This window comes from Gymnogyps californianus, chromosome 1 (assembly GCF_018139145.2).
Source record: "Gymnogyps californianus isolate 813 chromosome 1, ASM1813914v2, whole genome shotgun sequence".
Taxonomy (NCBI): domain Eukaryota; kingdom Metazoa; phylum Chordata; class Aves; order Accipitriformes; family Cathartidae; genus Gymnogyps; species Gymnogyps californianus.
Window position 1 is genome coordinate 56,692,682 of NC_059471.1, and position 22,402 is coordinate 56,715,083.

The 22,402-nt window shown below is 38.1% G+C and overlaps 1 protein-coding gene and 1 non-coding gene across 2 annotated transcripts in view; one reads left to right on the forward strand and one right to left on the reverse strand.

The window, feature by feature from the left end:
- Window positions 1-22,402, forward strand: part of GPC6 (glypican 6) — a 784,576-nt gene that overhangs the window by 553,659 nt on the left and 208,515 nt on the right. Inside the window, 1 exon segment of the mRNA XM_050906443.1 lies at window positions 19,711-19,876. Within this exon segment, the coding sequence (XP_050762400.1) occupies window positions 19,711-19,876 (166 nt within the window).
- Window positions 6,844-7,032, reverse strand: LOC127029827 (U2 spliceosomal RNA). The gene has a single exon (XR_007768258.1). It is a non-coding gene; the product is annotated as a U2 spliceosomal RNA (small nuclear RNA).

Sequence of the window (22,402 nt, forward strand, 5' to 3'; positions counted from 1 at the left end):
AGTTCTTGAGTCTCTTAATAAGTGCTAATCCTTCATTTATTCATACTGGTATTTATACTTTCAAACTGCCTGAAAAAGTAGCAAAATATATTACAAGATAAAACCGCTGTGAAAGAAACTCATGAAGGAAGCCTAAACATGCAAGATACTAAACTTATTTTCACTCCTCATAACTGAGTTCCTTGCTATGGTTATCATGATGTGAAAAATTACATCAACACGTTTTGCGCTTCCATGTTTCACAACACATAGATGCAGGAATGTAAAACAGCAAACGATACCAAGCTCTTCGATCTCCCTTTCTCTCTGCTCTGTTGGTGCCGTCTTTACAGTCTGAACGCTGAGCTTCAGGGACCGATGCTGACTCTGCAAACTAAGGCACCGTTTAGGTAAACAGCTGGCTATCCCATTTCCTAGTCAAAGGCAGAAAACAATCCAGTATCTTACTGAAAGCAACCTGGCCAGGTCTGGCACCAGGATCAAGGTGGGCTGTAATATGTAAGATGGGGCCCTCCATGGCCCTCAGACCGAGAAGGCGGTGAGGGCACACTGAGCTCCAAAGGCCAGGATGTTTCTAAGCCTCCAGGAAAGCAAAGAATCTGAGACTGATTCTTGTAATAAAAAGATCCAGTTATTGTATTGACTTTTTCAGAGAGGGAGGATAATGAGTTTTCTGTGCAACTTAATGAAGTATCACCAGAGAAGAAATTACATAATATGAAATCTTTAGACAGGATTGAAAGAGCACGTTTCGTATTTCCAGAACAGTAAAGATTCATTGCAGCTTCTCATTTCTTAACAAACCCTGAAGTGAAAATGCTGTCTCTCCATAAATCCCAGTCTATCAGTCTGGACAGGGAGCTGCTTTATGTTTGCATTCGTACGGTTTTAAAGCTGTAAAATTGTATCCACAAAATTTTCTGAAGCAATTAATTTTTTAGTAAATCTGTGAAGAGATGTAAGGAGCAGGAAGCCTTTTGTATTTGCAGGAGCACAAAGTCTCAGCCAGCAAATACAATCCAGGCAAAATGAAAATGTATTGCAGGTGCTGATCACTGACTTGCAAAAGATCAGAAAGTTCTTTGCACATGAAAACAAGATACACATCAACAGTAGGCCCAAAAACTTACAAGTAATGTTGCAACATTTTAGTCATGTTCGGTTTGTTTACTTTGCATCTTTGTATGTTGGTTTTTTCTAACACATTTTTGGATTTATGACTAAGATCAAAATGCAGTATTTACTTCTAAGGAATATGCAAGGCTTAAAGTAAAAGGAAATTGTTTTTCAGCAAAGGCTCAGATAAGTTAAACATGTAACAGTTTTCATTATGTTGTGGAAGATATTTTTGGGCAAGGATTGTTACACCTGTTACACCTTTTGGAATTGAAGATCATGTCCTGTATATGTGAATTCTGCTGAATATGATTAATGCCAGAAAGCAGCCATTGAAGTCTTTGGAGAGGGGAAGAAAAAAAAAAAGCATCTATTTTAAAGCTAAGGTTATAGCCAAGGTTAATTCAGGGTGTCACAAAAGTGTGACTGTGACAAGATTTAGTGACAATGTAAGGGCAAATTAATGCAAGATCAGTGGCCTGACTATTGATTCTTATCATGGGATCCTGCTGAAATGAAGTCATTATTTAATTACACTTTTACTTACACTATAAATGGTTCCCAGAATAGACTGCACTACATTTTGATGTCTGCAGCTCCATCTTTACTTTTCTTTTGTGTTCATAAGTGAGTAGGGAATGGGAATAAGCACTCAAGAAAATTTTCATTTATTATCCTTCACATGCTGTCATTTTCCCACAAAAAGTAAGCAAGCAAGCAAATGTTTTCATTCTTCCATTCAGAATAGCCTGTGATACCAAATAATTCTGAGTACAGGAAACATGTCTTGAAACCTCTGAAGATTTTCGGATCAAAATTTCTCTAAATTTCATTTAACCAAATCAATGTTTGAATGGTTTTCCTGCTCTTCTTGAGTGGTTTAAAAATTTTTTTTTCACTATCTCTAGAAGTAGACTCTAAAGTTACTGTTCATACTAAAGCAAGTAACTTAATTGGGACCTACAAGAAGTTAATAAGTACTTTACTGGGACTTAAGATACAACAGCAAGGGCTTTGCTATAGAAATCTATTATGAAAACTCAAGCACCTATAAAATGACACCAACATTAACACTCAAAATTACATTGTTTCCCTATTGTATCCTTGATTCTCTTGGTTCTGAATCAGATCTATTTGGCAAATTTGTGACTAATAAAAAGTTATCATTAATTCAGGTTTAATTTATCTTGTGGACCAAGCCCCACATTTTGTCAAATTACACAGATTTGAAGACTCAACAATTAAGAAAATATAACTGGTTGTCATTATAATGTTATTGTCTGAAAAAGAATATGTAAAAATGGGCAGGATTCACATTTTAAATGCAGGATTATGTTTGTCATTTTAGAACATGGAAGCACCTAATTCTGTGCTTGTATAATACATAGTACATAAAAAGTCAGCGTATTAGATGAGTAAGTAACGTAATAGCTTCCTGTAATAACCATCTCTAGTTGCCGCTTACTAGTCAGACATTCAGAAAATAAACAAATAAAATGCAGAGTATAAGGGGTTTGCTTGCTAGTTCAGTATTATGTGATTAGCCATTAAATGATAATATAGCAAGATCATTATGCTAAAAAACAGATTAAAGAAATTTCTCTTCTTTCTTGTGCACTTATGTTCATAAGTAAGCGTTAAAATTTTCACATCTATTTTCAACTACTACAGAGGGAAATATACATCTAAATTGGAGAGATAATATATAAAGGGTTTTGTTAATGCTTTTCCTCTGAATGAAGAAATCCAGCTATAGTGAAATTATTTCTGGTTCAGATTGTCTTTCAGTGCCCTTGACAATTGTAAGGTGAGAGAGACAGAGAGAGAGGGGCTGCTTTCTGTGATTCAAGATTTTGGTCTTGGCTCAATGTGTTTCTCTTTGTCAAGTCTTTTTTATTTATTTATTTATTTAACTTTTCCTCATCATAATAGGTGCCCAAGCAGTTCTTTTCATCCAGTCTCTAGCAGCAGCAATGTCACTGATCTCACCATTTTGTAAGTGTGTTCATGCAGCCGGTCAGAAGCATGATGGGCAGAAGGGGGAATGGGAACATGGGTTGTAAAGGGCTGATTATAGTAGGAACCCACTTCCAGGAGTCATTTTGTACACGGAAATATTTCTGCAGCATTGTTATGTACTTTGTTATTCCAATGTTATTTGCCAAAGCTGTCTTTGGGTTTTATACAAGCAGTTGTAGCCAATGGACAGAAGAACAGCAGGATCAACTTCGGTGTTTTTGCACATAGCAAAGGGCAAGTCTGGGCCACCTGACATATCCTAATCTTGTTACTAAAAACTGACCTTTCTATATTAAGAAAAAAATCAGCCACCCTCACAGCTCCATTTTCTATTCTCTTTGAAAGCCCAGATGTTCTCCTACACAAGGACAAAAGGAACAGTCTGGATGAAATGTGTTTTTGAGGTTGGAGGATAGTCAACAACCCACTGATCAAGACAGCAAAGAGTAACACAGGAAAAGTGAAGGCAAATATAAATAGTGTTTGGTGTTGACATTAAAACAACTCCAAGCTTTTTCATTTGTGTGTTTTGTAATAATTTCCTGATTGTTCTAACTAAAATCTGAGACACATATACCTACTTAAATCTAAGATTGACTAAGCCCTGTGTTTGTTTCTCTCCATTATCTCTAAAAGGGTTCCAAATAACTACATCAGATGTTGATGCCAAAATTGTAGATTTATACACTTAAGTGAAATTAACCCCACTTCTATCTAGCTCAAAATTGGTGGTAGGAATGGTCCACTCACCTGCTGTGAACCACAGGACCATATCCACAGAGAATGAAGCATTCTGGGGCATGGCCCAACATAACCACTGTTCAGACCATCCCACTTATGAAAGGTGCTTCAAGTGCTGAACATTTTCAGGTTATTTTTGTGACCTAAGGACCAGGCTCCATGATGAGCACATGTAAAGTTCTGTGGCAAATTACACAGTCTCTTTTGCTTTTGACCTTGTCCTGGGCGTTGTATGTTGTGTTCCTCTGTCCTGGTTGCTCTGGTTGCACAAAAGCATCCGAGCATGCTCAGGGCAAAAGGCTTCTGGCTCTGGGGGAACAGGGAGATGGGAGACACTCAGCAAGATGGGGAGGGATGCTGCAAAAATCGAACGGATGCAATGAGGGAAAGTTTTCCTATGGACTAAGGGGAGATCTTATCCATCTCTACAACTGCCTGAAAGGAGGTTGTAACAAGGTGGGTGTCGGTCTGTTTTCCCAAGTAACAAGTGATAGGACGAGAGGAAATGGCTTCAAGTTGCACCAGGGGAGGTTTAGATTGGATATTAGGAAAAATTTGTTCATTGAAAGGGTTGTCAAGCATTGGAACAGGCTGCCCAGGGAAGAGGTTGAGTCACCATCCCTGGAGGTATTAAAAAGACATGTAGCTGTGGCACTTAGGGACATGGTTTAGTGGTGGGCTTGGCAGTGTTAGGTTTACAGTTGGACTTGATGATCTCAAGGGCCTTTTCCAACCTAAATGATTCTATGATTCTATGACTAGTTGCAACTAGAAACCAATTTTACACTTGCTAGACTAAGTCAGAAAGAAAGTTTAGCCTTTCAACTGATAGCAACCATTCCTTACCTATGCTCTTTATTCTGGAAGGTTTGCTAGTGTGGAAAACTTCACATTAGAAGTATAAACTGTTGAAGTTCACATCTCTTTTCCTTTAGCCTGTTTCTTTTTTAATTTCACTTATTTAAGGTCCATCAAGATGATAGAACAGTGTCCATCAAACAAAACTTTTGACAAATCTTAGCTTATTTTATCTATTTATTTGTCTGTGAGCTGTTCATGGTATAAGTTTGTGGGACTGTGGATTGAGGTGCAGAGTGGTGGTGGCAAAATTAGATGTAAAATAAGCAATGACAGTGAAAAAGGACTACTTTTATACCATGATTTTTCTCTGTGAATTGGAAAACTCTCTTTTGATGAAAGAGGAGCAAACTGGATGTACCCAGTTGAAACTGACCTCAGTAATTAATTTTGAGGCCATCCATCAAATGGCATTTTACTGACATGGGGAATCAGCAGGTGATCCCAGTTTGCTTCTTGGGCCAGAGATACTCGTGCTGCAGAATCCAGTTACTGTTGGCTTTAATTGGCTGTTATGTTTAAAGTATCTTATGTAGAGATTCTGAAAATCAAGTAAGCATAAGCAAATTCACTCTTTGCTCTGGAAGCAATCCTTTAAATCCAGGAAGTGGATGGGATGTCCAGGAGACCTTGCACAGCTCTGAACCTCACTGCACTTGCCCATGTAAATAAAAACTTGAACCTTGGTAGTTGTAGGTGCAGCATCTATTCCATTCACTCTGATGCTGTTTAAGAAAGAAAATCAGGTATCTTCTACCCTCTAATTTTTCATTAGAAATGTTTCAGCAGCCTTATAAGACATGTATCTTTACAATCTGGTGTTCTACTTAGGACACTTATTTCTAGAGATACTGTTGGAAGCAATGTCCTCTGCTGAATGGACAGGCACAGTGAAATGGTACTTTTTTACAATAGTTTGTGGTACCTGGACCAAAGTTGTCAGGTTCAGAATCTGTTCCAATATCCACCTTTAGATACACAGGACGCTATCAAGTTTGTGGCCTTTCTCATATCCACTAGAAAATTCAACCTCTCTGTCAAAGGTTTACAGTAGTGCTAACTTCACAGTGATATCCCTGTTGTCTTCTTCACTGAAGGTGAATGATATTACTGCACTGATGAGGAAATCTCTCCCAACTTGTGAAATACCTTTGTGTTTTGGACATGACTGAGACTTTCCTTACTTTTAAAAGGTTTGGAAAGAGGTTGTGGTAGTGTAGCTGACAGTTCATCCATACCGGAGATGGTAATGATGAGACATCTTTCAGCAGGCATTATAAATGGATATCTGGCATCGAGAGTGCCTTTATGGTTTGAGCATGTTTATCCTTGTGGTTCTGGAAACCAGACCACTAGGTGGATTATATTGCTGTATATAAATTGTATTCCAGCATGGTTTATAAATCAGGTGGCTTAATCAGATAAAGACAAATGGCAATGAAATAGCTTAAATACAAATTTACTGCCAGGTAGCCATTATACAGTGCTGTATTTTACTTTTACTGGATTTTCTGACTTAGCTGGCAATAAATTCAGTCATTTGCCACTTAGAGACATGTGTCAAATTGTCATTCAGTCCAATCTGTGTGGTCCTTTCAAATTCAACATGAATGGGGGTTTTCCCATCTAGCAAGGACTGACGTCTTATTTAACAAGCTGTAGAACATCTTTCACTTTGTTAAAGGAGAACTTGGCATGCTGGGGGAGAAATACAAAAATCCTTGCCCTGGTCTGGCTGCAGGTGTATTCAGGACCAGTTCAGTCCACAGCACAATTAAGTCTGTCCTAACTTATTTTGGAAAGTCTGTGAAAGTCTGCTGGGAAGAGTGACACCAGCAGGGACAAGGGCAGTCACAGTTAGAAGCCTTCCCCATATACACTCTGTGTCTCTGACCTGAGATTTCAGGAGTCCTTCGTGAAGAACATAGCTGCAGTGGCTGCTTCAGCCCCGTGGAGTACATCAGCTCAGCAGAGTGGGTGGCGCTGTGGCCGTTGATTGCATCACCAGAAGATCTGTGGAAGCACCACGGATCCAGATTCCACCTAAAAAAAGACCAAAGCATGCAGAGTGGTTTTATGTGCAGCAATCACATCCTGACATGCAGTCACGATGCGGCCATGGTACCTGGAAGCACTGCAGTTTCGAGTTGATGCATGGAGTGGATGGAGGAAGCAGTTACTCCTTCCCGTGCCTTCCAAATCCATTTAATGTAAAATCTTCAAGCTGAGGATGTATCAGGTATTGAAGTGATAAGAAAAGATGATGCAGTTGATCTTAGCCAATGGCTGGGAAGTGTGCATCTGGGGCTTCAGTGCGTACTGCAGAGCACTTCCATCCCACTGAGGATGATATAGGATCAGTGCTTTCAAGGGCTGTTGACAGATCTAAACCATAACACATAAATGAGTGATTTCTGCGCTTGAGAAAGTGAGAAATGTAAATCAAGACAGTTACAGTAGTTTGTAGTGATAATTGAAATTGTTGGGTTTTAAATTACTATGGCAAAATGTCTGAGCAAAAGAAAATAATCTTAGGCTATATTTTTCCCCAGTTTAATATCTTTTTTAGTTTTCACATTTATAGATCTGCTACCTTTTAGGTCCTAGTCAGTCTGACACAGAATGCATTTTCTTGCTCAGTTTTGGATAAAGAAAAAAAAATTAAACAACAGCTATGAAGATTTAATAGTAAATGAAAAATGAAGATTTAATAGTAAATTTCACATTTAGTCTATCTCTACATAAAAGGAAAAAGCAAATCTGATTGTCAGATATATTTTTATAGTGTAGGTTTTGATCTGCTTCCTGCAAGTGTGAACAAATAACCAGTTTAAACTCAACAAATTTTCTTTCATTGGGTACTTGCTTATTTCAAACCAATGCTACAATGACCTTACTTTCCATTAGGATATTTTCCAAAAATTATAGTACCTAAGCTATAATTTTATAATACTAGATATAATAGAGGCATTTTGCTGATGCAGTTCACCCTTGTGTTAACTATCAGGGAACAAGACAATGCATCTAATTTTACTATATATGTACACAGTTTTAGTTTTTGTATGTTTATGTGGACATGAGTGTGAAAGAGGAAGAAAGCTGGATCTTTTACCCAGGACTAGTTTGTTTTAATACAATCCAATAAAACATTCTCAGGGAAATTATATACTTGGCTTCATATCATATAGTCATCCAGTGCTAGTACTTTGGACCACGTTTTTCTTTAGCGCATAACTCAGAGACAAAACACCGAGAAGAATCCCTGTTCTTACTGTAGAGACATTAATTCCCCTAACTATTCTCAATTTAATCACCCTCCTATGTTTCTCTTATAGTGACTTGGAAGTAGGACATGCAGACACTAGTGAGGACCCCTCTGTTTTTACACTTTGTGTCTATAGCAAGGGAGTTATCAGGAAGGGATTTAAAAGAAAAGAAAAGAAAAGAATGCATAAATGATGGGATGAAGATGCAAATTTACTTTCTACTATGCAGTTCCAAAAGCTGCAAGTGCAATACTCAGCAGAAGTGTGGGCACACATCCCATAAAGAGGTCATTCCAGACCATAGTCGTCATCCCAATGTGCACTTGAGCATCTGTTAAATATTTTATATATGGTATTTATATTTACAAGTAGCTTTGTGAAAATCTAACAAGAGCATTTGAAAGACCATAAAAGAGGAAATGTTAACATGGAGCTATAAGGTGATCTCACATGATTTGGGCCCACATAATGCAGTGGGCATTTATGGGTCCTATAAATAGATGGTGAGCTATTTATAAAGCATCCTTCTGCTTCCGTGCTACCCTGAATATATTACCAAGACATTGTGTATTGTATTGAGGAGCCTGTGGTTGATTATTAGAACCCAGCAATGTAAGTGACTAGGTCCTTGCTGGGGTACCTTAAAGATCTGACAGCCTTCTTCACTTTAGAAGTCGGGAAAATAGTTTAAGATGTTCCCTTTTGATCTCTGTACTTGCATATGATCCACACAGACTTTGTTTTACTGTCCTGTCTATTGTGCTCCATCTTGTGCTTCATTCACATCATGAAATGAAACAGGAGCATAAGCAAAGCATTATATTCTGTTGTGTCCAGGTAACGAATATCTTGCTTTCTACTGGGCTGGAGGGTCTTCAGCACATAGTCAGTCTTTAAAGCAGGCTTTGCATTCCTTGCTGAAGTGATGACTGTATTTTTGTAGCCGTCTTGTCTCTGACAAGGTGTGACCAGCTTATTGCTAACAATCAGATTTAATGTTTCGTTTCAAAACCCAGCACTCTTTTGTTATTTGGCCTTTTGAGTTTCATGGAGAAGGACCAAAAATATGGGCAACTTGAAAAATCGTGTTTTGTTTCTATGGAGTTTCCTTTGCTTTTTTTCCAAATAGCCCAGGGCTACTTACGGGATTTTACCCTTTGAACTCACTTGAAAAATGTTCAATGTAGGAATATGATGAAGCTTATCAAGTAGACAAAGCTATCAACCTTGAGTTGCCTGCTTCGCTATCCCTACAATTTTATTTCTCTCTCTAGTAGAATACCCTCCTTTTAGTACCAGTCCATCCAGTACCTACCCTCTAGTCACTGCCGATACATAGCCCAGACAATTCATCAGTCATGCGGGAAGGCACCTGTAAGGAATCTGCATATCCTTACTTGCTGTGTCTAGGAGATTGCCACTGTCAACAAATTCAGATAGTGATCACCTTACTATAAACTTTGAAGTGTCTTTTGCATCATGACTCCATCTATGTTTCTTAGAGCAGGAAGGAGCTGGAACATGTGGGGTCAATCTGTTGTCACTTGTCACCTCAAATTATTGCATAATTTATCATTGACCAAGACTGCCAATATTCTGTATGCATTTATTTCTTTCTCATCAAGGCTAGTGTGTTCTTGCTGACACCGCACAACTAAGACATCCCACAGCCCTCTGCACCACTCTGAGCTTCATGCCCTCTTTAAGTCAGTAAAACAATTCACAGGTCAGTGAACAGCGAACAACACTTACTTGTGAGTACTTGTGAGTACTTAAGAGTGATCAGAACAGTTTTGCTGCTCTCTCTCTCTATTTGAGAACACTGATTTTCTTCTCAGGTGCTTTTCTGTTTTGCACTGTGAATCATAGATAGGCAGTCAGCAAGACTGCTCTCAGGTATGTAGTCCGCATTTCAAGCTTCTTGGGTGTTGTAAGTAGGACTGACTTTGACCATTCTTCACATCATTTTCTTAGCAAGATACTGCAGCACAACATGTCTAACTGCTCGATTTGATCATTATCTCCTGCTGTGGCAGTTCTTCTCTTTTTCTAGCTCAACCCTTTCTCAGAGTTTTCCCTCCTGCTTATCTGGGTGTTTGATTTCCAGATTATCAAGGACCTCCCCTTCTATTTCTGATTTTGTACCCGGGCAATACTTAACCTGCTTCTCTGCAACATTTTTTTTTCCTCCTAGTGAGCACAAAGCCACTTTTGCTTGATTATGCAGAGCCAAGTCTGGCATTTTTTCCTCACCATTCTTTCTTAATGCCTCTTTCAACTTGGCTCTTCTGACTGTTCTACAGGGCAACTGCACATCATTGCTCAGTAACATCCTCCTGCTTTTCTAGTCGGAAAAAAACAGTTGATTCTTCTTGCTTAACTTTAAACATACACATGAAGATATGTGCACATAGATTAGTCATTATAGCACCACAAGAGAGAGTAATAAGCACCTATTTTAGACGCCTGTTTTTAGGTTGAAGTGAATCTGTTTTGTAAGGGAGCGTAGGTCAGATTTTGCTATCTGTGTCTAGTCGAGCAAATCATACTGAGGACCTTTTCTAAAATGCTAGACTTTATGGATTTTCTTTTTACTCCCCAAATTATTTGAAGTAGCCAGTTTCAGGGGCATTTCTGACCCTGTTGCTTACAGTCATGTCCTATTCTTTTTTCAGCTCTGGAAAATTTAGCACATGCTTTCCTCTTAAACCAAGACCCTCTTATCTGGTGGAGGCCATAGACATTTCTACACGAGGCTGGAAGAAATGAGCACACTCCCTTTTAAGTGAGATGCAATGGGTTTTTTTTTCTCTGAGAAGAAAGCAGAGGAACTACCTTTTGTTAAGAGAGTGTCTTAAAGTTTATGTTCCAGAAAAGATGGTGGGATTTGAAAAGTCTGACAGCTGTGAGATTCCTTCCTTATTTCTGTGTAACAGAAAACTTCTCATCTCCTGGGAGTGGAAGGAAGAAATAATTTCAAAGATTTTTCATCTTAGCTTTGCCCTTGAAATGCTGGGAAAATAACAGATGGAATCCATACCTCAAATTCTGTTTAATGTGGGCTTACTCTAACAACAGATGAGAAAGATAAATATTTTTCCAGAAAATTTTCAGGGCAGATTTTTCAGCTCAGTAATATCTCGTGGGATGTAAACCCCCATATTCTGGAGTATTTTCTCAGCTTGCAGTATTTTCAGTCTAAGAAATTCTCGTTTTAATCATATTTATAATCAAACAGCATTTTTCCACCCAGTTTGTTTGAAATTGATTATGCCTCTGACAGGTAAAAGGGGATTTAAGAAGAACATTTTAATATTTACATCTGAGCATTCAAACCTTTTATTTTGTAAAAACTTAAATTGTAAAAAAAAATTGCTTTAAAGCATCACTCAGAAGTGATTCAAGAGATTAAAAAAATAGCTTTACACAAAATATCCTTGTGACTGCAGCTTTTCAAGTGGTTTTCTAAATTTGGATTTTCTGTATTCAGATAATCTGATAAGTAATTTTCCTAGTTTCCTAAAAATAGGAGAAGCTCTTCTTTTCCTCTGTAAATAGAGGTTCAGTCTCACCCTAGTAAGCATCTGAACATTTTGTCCTTGTGGTTTTTTGCCCTTGACTTCTGTGGGGAAATTGTGAAATTCCACAATTCATCTCTCCAATGATGATTTATTATTTGATTTACAATCTCCTGATGTAATCACTTAGAGACTTGCAGTCCTTATTTTCCTATAGCCAGTTTCAGAATTACGTGTTATGATAACTTAGGCAAATCACGGATGAGAGCGATACTTAAGAGCAGTGTTGAAAAATGCTGGTGCATAACTTTTAGGGTTTTATCCATCTAAATACCTTTAAAAATTGCTTGTGATGTTTAATTTTTTCATCTATAAAAAAGAGGAGCAATATTTGTCTATCTTCCAGAACTATACACATACCAGAACACAACTATAGACATACTGAGATGACCAAATAAGTATGAAAAATGCCTCAAATTTTAATAGGTGTTGGAAAGAAATCCAGTTGCCATATTTCTCACAATTTCAAAATCATAGATAATGGGAAAGGACATCTCAGTTGGACAAGAACAATGGTTAAATATTCCTCTTCTTTTAGAAAAGATAAGGTGGTTCCTCTGAGTTGCAGTGGGGTAAGTGCTTAATGCTGCACAGTTTGTATCAGATAGTAAATGTGTAATTTTTTTTTTACATTATAAAACTTTTATAGGGTTCAACTATATTGCCCTAAATTTGTTTCTAATAGTTTAATGAGCATATTGAACTATATATATTTTCTAGAATAATTTTTTATTGGATATGAAAATATTAAAATTAAATTTACCATGTTTTATCTCATCATATTCTCGAGATATACTATCCCAGAATTGTGGAAATCTCACAGCTGTTTAACTGGCTGAAGTGTTTTATTTTGGTATAATTCAAGCACAAAGTCAAAGACACTAGTACAAAGCTGTAGTACTCAAACCAGGTCTTCTACCTTTCAGTCATCTGGGATGCTATGAACTGTTAAAAAGATAGCTATTTTTATCTTTAGGAGGTTAGTATTAGACTATACTTTTGGTTGATATAAGCAAGTATTCTCAAATTGACCTTCTACAACATAAATTCCCAATTGAGTATGGCTGATGCAGTATTTCCATTTTTATATCAGATTGTGCTATAAAAGCAGTGAACTGAGATCTTAGCATCTAAGAGCAAGACTGAAACAATAAGAAGTACTTCAATAAAGCATTCAAATATCTTATGAATATTTCTATGTAGTTCTAATTAGATACACACAGACATATTTGCAGCTGACATCTGCTGAAAAGAACTTGCTTGATATCTGGATTATTGAATGAAATCAGCAGTAACACAGTGCTCATGAAAATAGCCAAAATATGGACAAGGAGAAAAATTAATCACTTGGATCCAACAGTGAGCAAATCTTGTCTGAAGAAAAGAAAGAGCAAAAGGAAAAAAAAATCATTGCCAGCTAAGCTTTACCCGCTTTCCCCAGTATTAAAAACAAACAATAAGAAAAATCAATAGGGAGTAATTGTAACATGTTGAGAAGATAGTGTCAAAGATATATGATGAAAAGGAGTGAGTGATTGGACTGAAGTTTAGTCTTTGTACTGAGATTAACTAAAGATGAAAGGAAAGAAAAAAGGACCTGTAGCTCTTAGGATGGGTGATCCAAAGGTTTGTGGCGATCCTGTGTGCTTCATGATACATCTCAGTCTGATCCCAGTTACATCACTGTTACAATCGGTGATCAGAAATTATGTTTTGGTGCTTAGGAAAAGTTTCCTCAGTTCTAGCAGGTTGAATGCAATAATCAGCAATTCTTAATTAAAGGTTTTTCTTCTTCCTTCTCTTCTGAAATCACAAGCATGAACTTCTAATCCTTATGTCCCATTTGATTTTAAATATAATTTTGGATAGAAATACTAGAATTACACTGTGGAGTTTTTTGGACAGGAAGCACTAGAAAAGGACTATGGAGTTGTCCACAGATATATTAACTTTTTGGTGGAAGAATGTGGGGGGACTGCTACTCTTTCTTAGTGGAGTTTGCATTTCTCTTGGAGTTGGTTGAGACATGCCAGTGTATTCAAGATCAGACTCTGACCTGGCCACATATGTAAGCATTTTATTGTTATTGCCCTAGTCCTATTTGAAACTCTTGAGATAATTAGGCTATGAACAAAATGATGCTTGGGAAACTTAGCTGATTTTTCCATCATTAAGTTGTAGATGGACTACACAGAGATCCAAAAAGTGACTTAAGGATGTCAGTGCCCCAGTTTCTCAGACCGTGCATCATGCCTGCACAGGACACACAACTTCAGCTTGCTGAATGGGGAGCTGGATGATTTAACCAACACACAAGTGCTAAAGACAGGGATTCATTTCAAAACTCTCTCCAATTGTGGACCGTTTACATGGTATTGCAGGAATATACCTCACCCTCTTGTATAAAGCAAAGCATTTGACACCTCGTCTTGAACACCAAATGGGAAGGAAGTAAAAGTTTCCACTTTTGATCCTGCAGCCAGGTTGTTAATGTGTTTGTAAAGCTTGTGAGAAATAAAATAGCATCCTCTTCTCCTTCCCAGACTATGGGTTGGTCTAGTGTAGAGGCATTTTAAAAGAGTATCTACTTTCTGGGTCAGCTGGCTAGAAATTGACTGGTTCCTCCTGGCAGTTTCCCCCCGAGATCTTAATGCTAAGGAGTGACTCCATGTGATTCCAAATGGGATCAGTTCCTTTGGATGCATAGGAGATGTAGGAAGGAGTTGTGTCTCCTGCTGTGGTCTCTGAAACTCAGTTTTGATTCATTTTGCTCATATTTGACAGATTTTATTATATGCCAAGAAATGACAGGATCTGGACCCAGGTATGGCTTTATGCTGTGAGTTTAGGTACATTCGATATTACTTTGGAGGAACATCCCTACTTTATTACCAGACAACATATACCAGCTACTTCGGTAAGAAATCTCCTATAAATACAAGTAGAGAAACTGCATGTCAGTGCATTTGATCCTTCTAAAGGTGACCAGTTGTTTAATCAGTTTGTGTGATTTTTTGTATCAGAAAAAAGATTTATGTTTGTGTACCTGACAAAGCCAAGGCTTTTGATTATAAAAACAGGTCACATACATAACAAAGCAGTCTTTGCAAATGCCGTGTTACAAGAGAGTACAATTTCATGGCTTTTACCCAAAGAAGTTCTGTACTCAATTATTTATATTTGCAAGTTCACCACTGCAAAATCTGTCTTCTAGATGAAATAATATTCCTCCTAGAATTTCTGAAGGGGGAAAACAAGTGTTTGGTAATGAAGCCCTTAAGAATCTTGCTTTTTGGTTTTTTTGCATGTATGCAAAAACATACATTTAGATAAAGCTGAAGCTGTCAGAAAATGTTACAAAATGCAGTAATGTAACATGTCCTGCAGCTACTAGACTCAATCAAAGCTCAGAAGGGCACTTTTCTGATGTGCTGCGTTCCATGTATGCTTATACTAAAATGAAGATGTCCTAGTCAGTCAGGGAGACAGCATGATATAATTAATGACTCCTCTATAGCAGTTTCCCCAGTTATGTCATTCAGCGTGCTCTGATGACTGATTTATAATATATGATTTACAGAAGGACTAGTTATTTCTAAACTTTGAAGTCTATGCAAATTTCTCTGCTGCGATTAGCATAGAGCCAATTGCATTGTATTTTAAAAGACAAAAAAAGAAAAAAATCCAAGCTGTATCCATCCACAAATGTTAGTTACAGAAAAACCATTGAAACTCCTGAGCTGAGGAACAGCTCTCCTCAGCGAATGCAGGTTTTGAATACTTCTGAATGAAATTAATATCTGCCTTTTGACTGGTCTGCAGAAAAGTATTATTAGGTGTGAGAGACTGTGAATATTATTTTTTTTTAAGACGGGAATGAGAAATGGGCTTTGAAAATACATTTCATAGAATTTGCCAGCAGCAAGAAGTAGCAAGCCAATTATAGAAGGTTGAAAATCAACTTTCTGTGATAATGTCCAGATTTCATGTGGTCATAGCTTTCTGAAATACTCACACTCTAAGCTGAATATCTTTATGTTTGTTTTTTTACCAAGATTTCAGAATGTTAGAGCAAAATTTGGTTATTTTTTGCATGAAGTTACTTCAGCTGTTGTTGAGGGAGGAAAAAGACCTGACTGTGTTCTCTGAAAGTAAAGGTACAGAAAAAACAGCTGAAGCTGAGAACTGAAACTTGGCTGCTCACTGAAGGCTAGATTCACAAAGGCACTTAACTGCTGTAACACAGCATTTAACTTTTAGCCTTCAGACTTCCAAAGTAGCTGAGTTACTTTAATGTTTCCCTGTGCCACAGGTGGGAAGGGTTGGTCACCTAAAGCCACATCAGTACTGCTAAGTGACAGGGGAATATGGAGCAAGCTTGAGAACGGGACTCATCATGTGCTCAGGTCACAGCTTAATTGTTAGCCCTCCTCCTGGATGTGTTTTGGACCTCTCCATCTGGCTGTCTCCATGCAGTGCCTGTGCACTGTTTGGAGGACAGAGACTGCCTCCAGAAAGCTGCATGCAGATACCTGTCTTGTTTTGGTCCCTTCCCTTCTTTCCGATGCTAACCCAAGTGTAGTCTAAGCACTATCAAACGTAACCACCTGTCTCACTTCAAAACATGCAACATTATATTTAGCTTCCTTTTAGTCCCATTGCCTGCAGTACTGCCTCCTATTATTCCAAACACTTTGAGCTGAAAAATAACCTCACAAAATAATTATTATGTATTTAGTCACTCAGGGACCAGGTGGGACCCAGAGGAGATGTAGTGCCAAATACTGTGTAGTAGTATGGGATGTGGCCAGCTTGGAGCAGAAGGAGCTAGCAGTAAGCAATGTGAATGTAAGCCTGTCCTTGCCACTTGGCCTCAGAGACAGCAATTGATCTGTGCTTGTATTTTATTTCACCAGCATAGCATCTTCTGAAACAGAGGTCTGCAACATCCAGCTTGATCAGCAAGGAGCTGCTCGTGTTGGTCTTTGTCAGAGGCTGATATAGATATGTCAGAGGCTGATATAGATATGTCAGAGGCTTCCATAGAAACTTTCTCCAGCTGCCTTCTGCTTGGAGTCACAGCTTAGCTTCTTATCTTAAAAACTGTATTACTTCTCTCTAAACAAAACCAGGGTACCTTCCTTTCTTATAAAAAGCTGTTGATGATGCCACCATTTTGTACAGGGGATATTAAAACATTGAAGCAGGATATGAGACACTTGGGTCCTGGTCATTCTTTTTGAGTGGTAAGAATTTATCCTGACTACTTCGCAGTGGACTGTGTCTGGGAGTACTCTGGTTAAAGCTGTTCTGCAATGCAACAAGAATTCAAGATTCACTGGGCCAGTGTAAATAGATATTCTAACTGGCCTTTAGGGTCCTGTCCTAGCAGATCAGGGGTATGATCTGGACCTCAGGCACAGAAAGATATGATAGCTAGTTACCTCTCAGACTACACTTGTGATAAAATAAGGCTCACATAAATATTTATGATATTTGATTTATATAAAATATAAAGACAGGGACTGTCTTCTCTCCTCTAGCTGTGCTTTTCAAGAATGAAATTGCGAGGAAGTTTTTGTGCAAGGTCAAGATCCTATAGGTATATTTGCTGTCAGCACAAGTACCAAAGTGGGCTTGGGAAGGTGCGAATGGGAGAACATGTGGATTCCAGCTGAACTTAGGGGTCAGCCAGGTGCTGACAACTTTGCATTGACAAGACTTCTGGGCCTGGGAAGAAGCATAATTTTAAGCATGAAAGGAACTTTGCTGATAAAACTCTCAGTGCCCACAGATAGAAATATCTCTGGCTTTAAGCAGCAATTTCAAAGTAATTTTGAAGATTCCATTGTTGACCATAAGTATATGTGTTCTGTTTACATCCTGCTTTTGGTGCTAATCTGTTTGTAAAAATGGGCCTGTTCTAGGTTTGGGGGTATAAAGATAAAACAGTTGGATAAGTGACTCTAAAAAGTAGTTCTGAGCAGTGGAAATAATGAAGTCCAGTTTTCTTTGTATTTGGATTTTCTGCTGTTTAATAAGGTGAAAGTTCCTCCTGGTGCTTTTTTACCCTGTGGATCATTCATAGCATCATTCCTCCACGTGGATTCTTTGATATCTATGAGGAACTGACCTCATGCTTCAGCCTTTTCCTCAATAAAGGCAGTAATAGAGCCTCTCTCCTTTTCTTCTCCCAGCTGTCTATTTTCAAAAAACTTGTAGGATCTTAATGTACTGAGACCTGAAGTTCTCAGTCAAATTTGATTGAAATTGGCTGACAGTTCAAAAGCTATTGGAAAAGGATGGATAAATATGCCTTCACACACACCATCAGAGTGTTGTGCTAGTAAAGTGCATTTCCCTAGGAAACCAAGGCAAAAATCACTTCTGAGCATACGCAGAAGCATCTGCTATAACTCTTAACAGAGCCATTTTCATGTAAAAATGTCCAGTGTAAAGAGTATGTTCTGCATAGTTCTCTAAAAATCAGTGATTTAACATCAAAAAGGGAGAAAGAAATTCCAAAGGAAAAAAATGTGCTATTTTAGTACAATCCTGATAATACAAATCACATCAGTCAGTTTAGCACGTACTGTTATAGTGCAAAGTCAGATTCATGCTTTCAAGCACAAGTTACCATGAATACAGAAAAACAGTTTAATCCCTTCAAATTCATATTAGAAGCATTGCATTTATTCATAAACCAACAGAATGAGTGAAAGGAGTGCCATTGCTTTGCACTCTCCTGTCCAGGAGTTTTGAAATGACTGAGGAACCTGCAGCCCTTTGTCATTGCTCTAGATTGTCACTCCAGCACAAGAAACTTACGCTCCACTGCACCATGACAAGATGCTATTGCAAGTAGTACCTAACGTACACTTTTAATCCAAGATAGAATTTCTGGCCTGAAAACGTACATTGTAGTAGTAGATACGATTTTAAAAGCCTGAGATGAAACGCTTAAATATGGAAGCGAGAGGGTGAGGGAAATAATATTTACCCAAGGAACTTCACATGGTTGTCAAATGTGACCAATTTGTGCAGTTTAACTTTAGATATGGAGGATTCAGTGGATGTCCTCCAGAAAATGATTTATCCTACCCTTCAAGAGATGGGATAAAGAAACGACCCAAAAAGGACCTATTTCTCTCCCTTGAATGTGGAAGGCACATTACTGAATAGATGGCCAGCATTTTGATGACTAAAAAAGATGAGGTGAAGGATCATTAGAATTAATGGAGAAGCCTCACGCAAAAAACCTTTCCCTAACCTCCATACTCCCTCTCCAGGAAACCTATACCCTTCTAGTGCAAACTGTAACACATATCACTAAAAATTCATATCTACACACTACTTCCTTCTGTCAGCCATGCCCAGTGTTAACGACTTTGACTGGAAATCCTAAATTCATTGGGTGTCTTTCCATTGACTCTGGTGGCTGTTTTAAGGTCACCATGTGCAGCCGTGTTGTGCCATGGTGATATGTAAATTGAAATGCATTAGACTGTTGTCTGTAATGCTTTTTGTCACTTGAGATGTTGAAAGCATACAAAAAAACCCACTGTCTGATCTCTTTATGAAATTGTTTGAGAAGACAGAAGGATATTTTTGTCTGAAAACAGAATGATATCCCTTTGTCATGGTGCAGTTCTGAATAATTTTATAGAAATCATCGATTATCTTGGATTTACTGTGCTTTTAATAAAGAGGAGAATCTGATCCAGGGACGGTGTGACTGACAGTTCTAGCTTGAGTAGGAAGAGCATGGGGTCTCCTCAGGATCCTCCGTATTAGGATCAGTCAGTTACTACCCAGCTGATTCCTTGGGTGTTTTTCCTTTGCTTTCCAGTAGACTTTGTGTGGGAGGGCTGGGAAGGCAAGCACTGCCATCAGTAGGGGAGTGTTGATTTTTGCATTCCTGAAAATCGCTGCTGGCTGTGCTAAATGAAGATAATTGGCAGGAATCGATTAGTCTCATAGGAGGGTGTTATTAAGGGTTGAGCTCTTTTCACAAATTGCCCCTTCTGCACTTACTGCTTGAGAGGCATAATCTCAGCGATCCCGAAATTCACAGAACAGGAGATTGATTTCCTCCTTTTTCTTTTTCTTTTTCCCCCCCTTAAACTCTGCAGGTCAGTCCCACCCCAGGGTGCATCCGGGCGTTAATGAAGATGTTGTACTGCCCTTACTGCAGAGGACTTCCCACTGTGAAACCTTGCAACAACTATTGCCTCAATGTAATGAAGGGCTGCCTAGCAAATCAGGCTGATTTGGATACTGAGTGGAATCTGTTCATAGGTAAGAAGAGTTTAAATATTAGTGGAAGGAAATGCTGGTAATAGCAAACATCTGCAGAGTTTTGTGAGGTTAGAAGACACTGTTGGTCAATATTCGCAATGAAGCAACCGCAGATGCACCTCACTTTCTAATTGACCTTCCTGGCTTGCAGTAAGAAATTACTCTTCCCCTCCCCGAGCCAGTCACATTTCCTATTTCACATTTCAAAAGGAATGGGGTGGTGTTATGGCTTCTGAGCTGAATTATTACATGATATGTGAAATGTTGAGAAAGCTTTGGTTGAGGATTTGATAACAAGCTTAACATGGCAGAAATAGTGTATATTACAACTGTAAACTAGGCTCTTGCAAGCTGAGAAGATACTAACATTGTATAACATCCAGTCAACATAAATCACAACAGCTGCTGTTCTTAATTCTGGTAGTATATAGGCAAAAAACTTTAAAAGTTACATACATGAGAAATTATTAATTCCTTGTTCTTGGATAAAATATTTTAATGTCTCCCTTTCAGTGTGCTGAATAGAAAGTACCAAACATGCAATCAAAATGTTAGGATGGAGCATAGAATATATATTTAAGGAAAACTGCTATTACAGTTTTATTCACATAATTCTTCACTCAAGTAAACCAAGAAAAAACAAGAAAGAAATCTCCTTTAAACAGCCATTCAGATGTCCTGTAGCAAAAAAAACTCCCAGAAGAGTAACATTTAACAAGAAATAAGAGCTTCAAGATGCTTTTGATGATGCACAGGGTAGGATGAGGAATTAGAGAAGGCTAATGATAATACAGAAAGAACAGAAACAGCTAGTTACACCAGTCACTAATGAGCATCATAGCCTAGACTGGATTTCAGGAAAATAAAAGCAGCTGGAAAACATGGGATAAAGCTCTCTTTATTGCAACCAAAGAAAGGAAATGTTATTTTCTACTTTTGGAAAGACAAAATATGAGCAATCTCATTTTGCTTAATTTCAAACCCCACTGACCAATGTGACTTTGAAAATATGACTCTGACTCATTCGTGGATTTTCACTTTACTCAGCAGAGAGGTGGTGCAAGATGGATAGGGAGAAGAAAACAGGATGAAAAATGAATCAGAGTATGAAAAGTGAAAAACAGCATTGAGTGTGCTATAAAAATAGCATAAGCCAAAAATGCAAGCAACAATAATAAACAAATGATGCAAATAAACATGCCTTCTCAGTCCCTTGTACTGGTTAAAGGAGCTGACATCGGAAGCAGCGCTGTATGGAGGGATACCCGTGGGATTACTGGTGTGAAAAGAAGAGTCAGTTCATCATCAGAAAGCTGAGTAGGAGCTGATGGGAAAACAATGCTGACCTGTTAAAGACATTGCATAAGCTACTTTCCCTTTGTCATTAAAGAGTAAGCAAGAGCCAAATCATCACTAATTCTGATCAAAGAAAATAATGTAGGCTTTTAGAAAAAAAACATTTTAACTAAAATAAACAACAGAGTTTTTATTAAGGCAAGCACCTGTTCAAATCAAAAGCTGGAAGGTAAGATTTCAGGTCTTAAGAGAAAACTTCCTTTTCTGGTGCTTTAAATTCCATAAGAGTGCTGGGCAGGGTGAGGTATGTCTTGGAAAGTGTGGAAGTGCTTACAGATTCAGACTTTCCGAGTCTTTGATGCAAAGCCCTTCTCTTCATCAATGTCTTTCAGATTTTGATTGTTCCTACTCTCAGAAAAGAACAACTGCATGAAAGCTTGTATATTATGTTAAAACATAGTGCTAATTTATTAAATACTATGTAATACACTGTGTGCTTCCTTCAGGGAAAGCAGGCTGCTATGCAATTATCCCTTCAGGTCAGTGATGACAAGGCAGTATAAAGTACAAATACATCAAGATGTACTTCGTCTTTCTTCTAGCTATACAACTTCCCCTCTACAACTTGATGGGAAAGGGAATAGAGAAGGAGAGACAGAGATTTTCCTGTGTTTGGAAAAGGTATTCTGTTTGATCCCTTTTTTGAGGCCTCTGCCAGCTTTGCTGAAGATGAGGGTCCTTAGTCCTTCCTTTATGAAAGATTGAAATGCAGCAAGTTGTCTCTGTCTCTGACAGCTGTCAGAGGCTTTCCAATAACACATGCAATTCCCTTAGTACTAAACACAACAAAACTTCTACTCACTGAATTAAAACGAACAGCAGCACTTTACAGCACCGCTGAGCTATGAAAGATTGGAAATTATGCATGAGCAGTTTTTATCCCTGTTCCGATACTAGGAACCATGCACTAGGAAAAAAAAAAGATAATTTTGTGCACTAACAGTCTCTGCGTAGGCAGGAATCCCAAATGTTAGTGCATATTCATACACAACAAGATAGTTTTGCTTAGCTCACAGTCTGTGTATTGCAAGATCATTTTGGCAAAAGTTGGTACTAGGAGAAAACTCTCAGATGTGTTTGTCAGTAACTAAGCAAATACTGTAGTTTGGACTGCATATTCTGGTATTGTTCTGCAGTTACTGTAATTGTCCAGCAACACCCAAGGTCTAC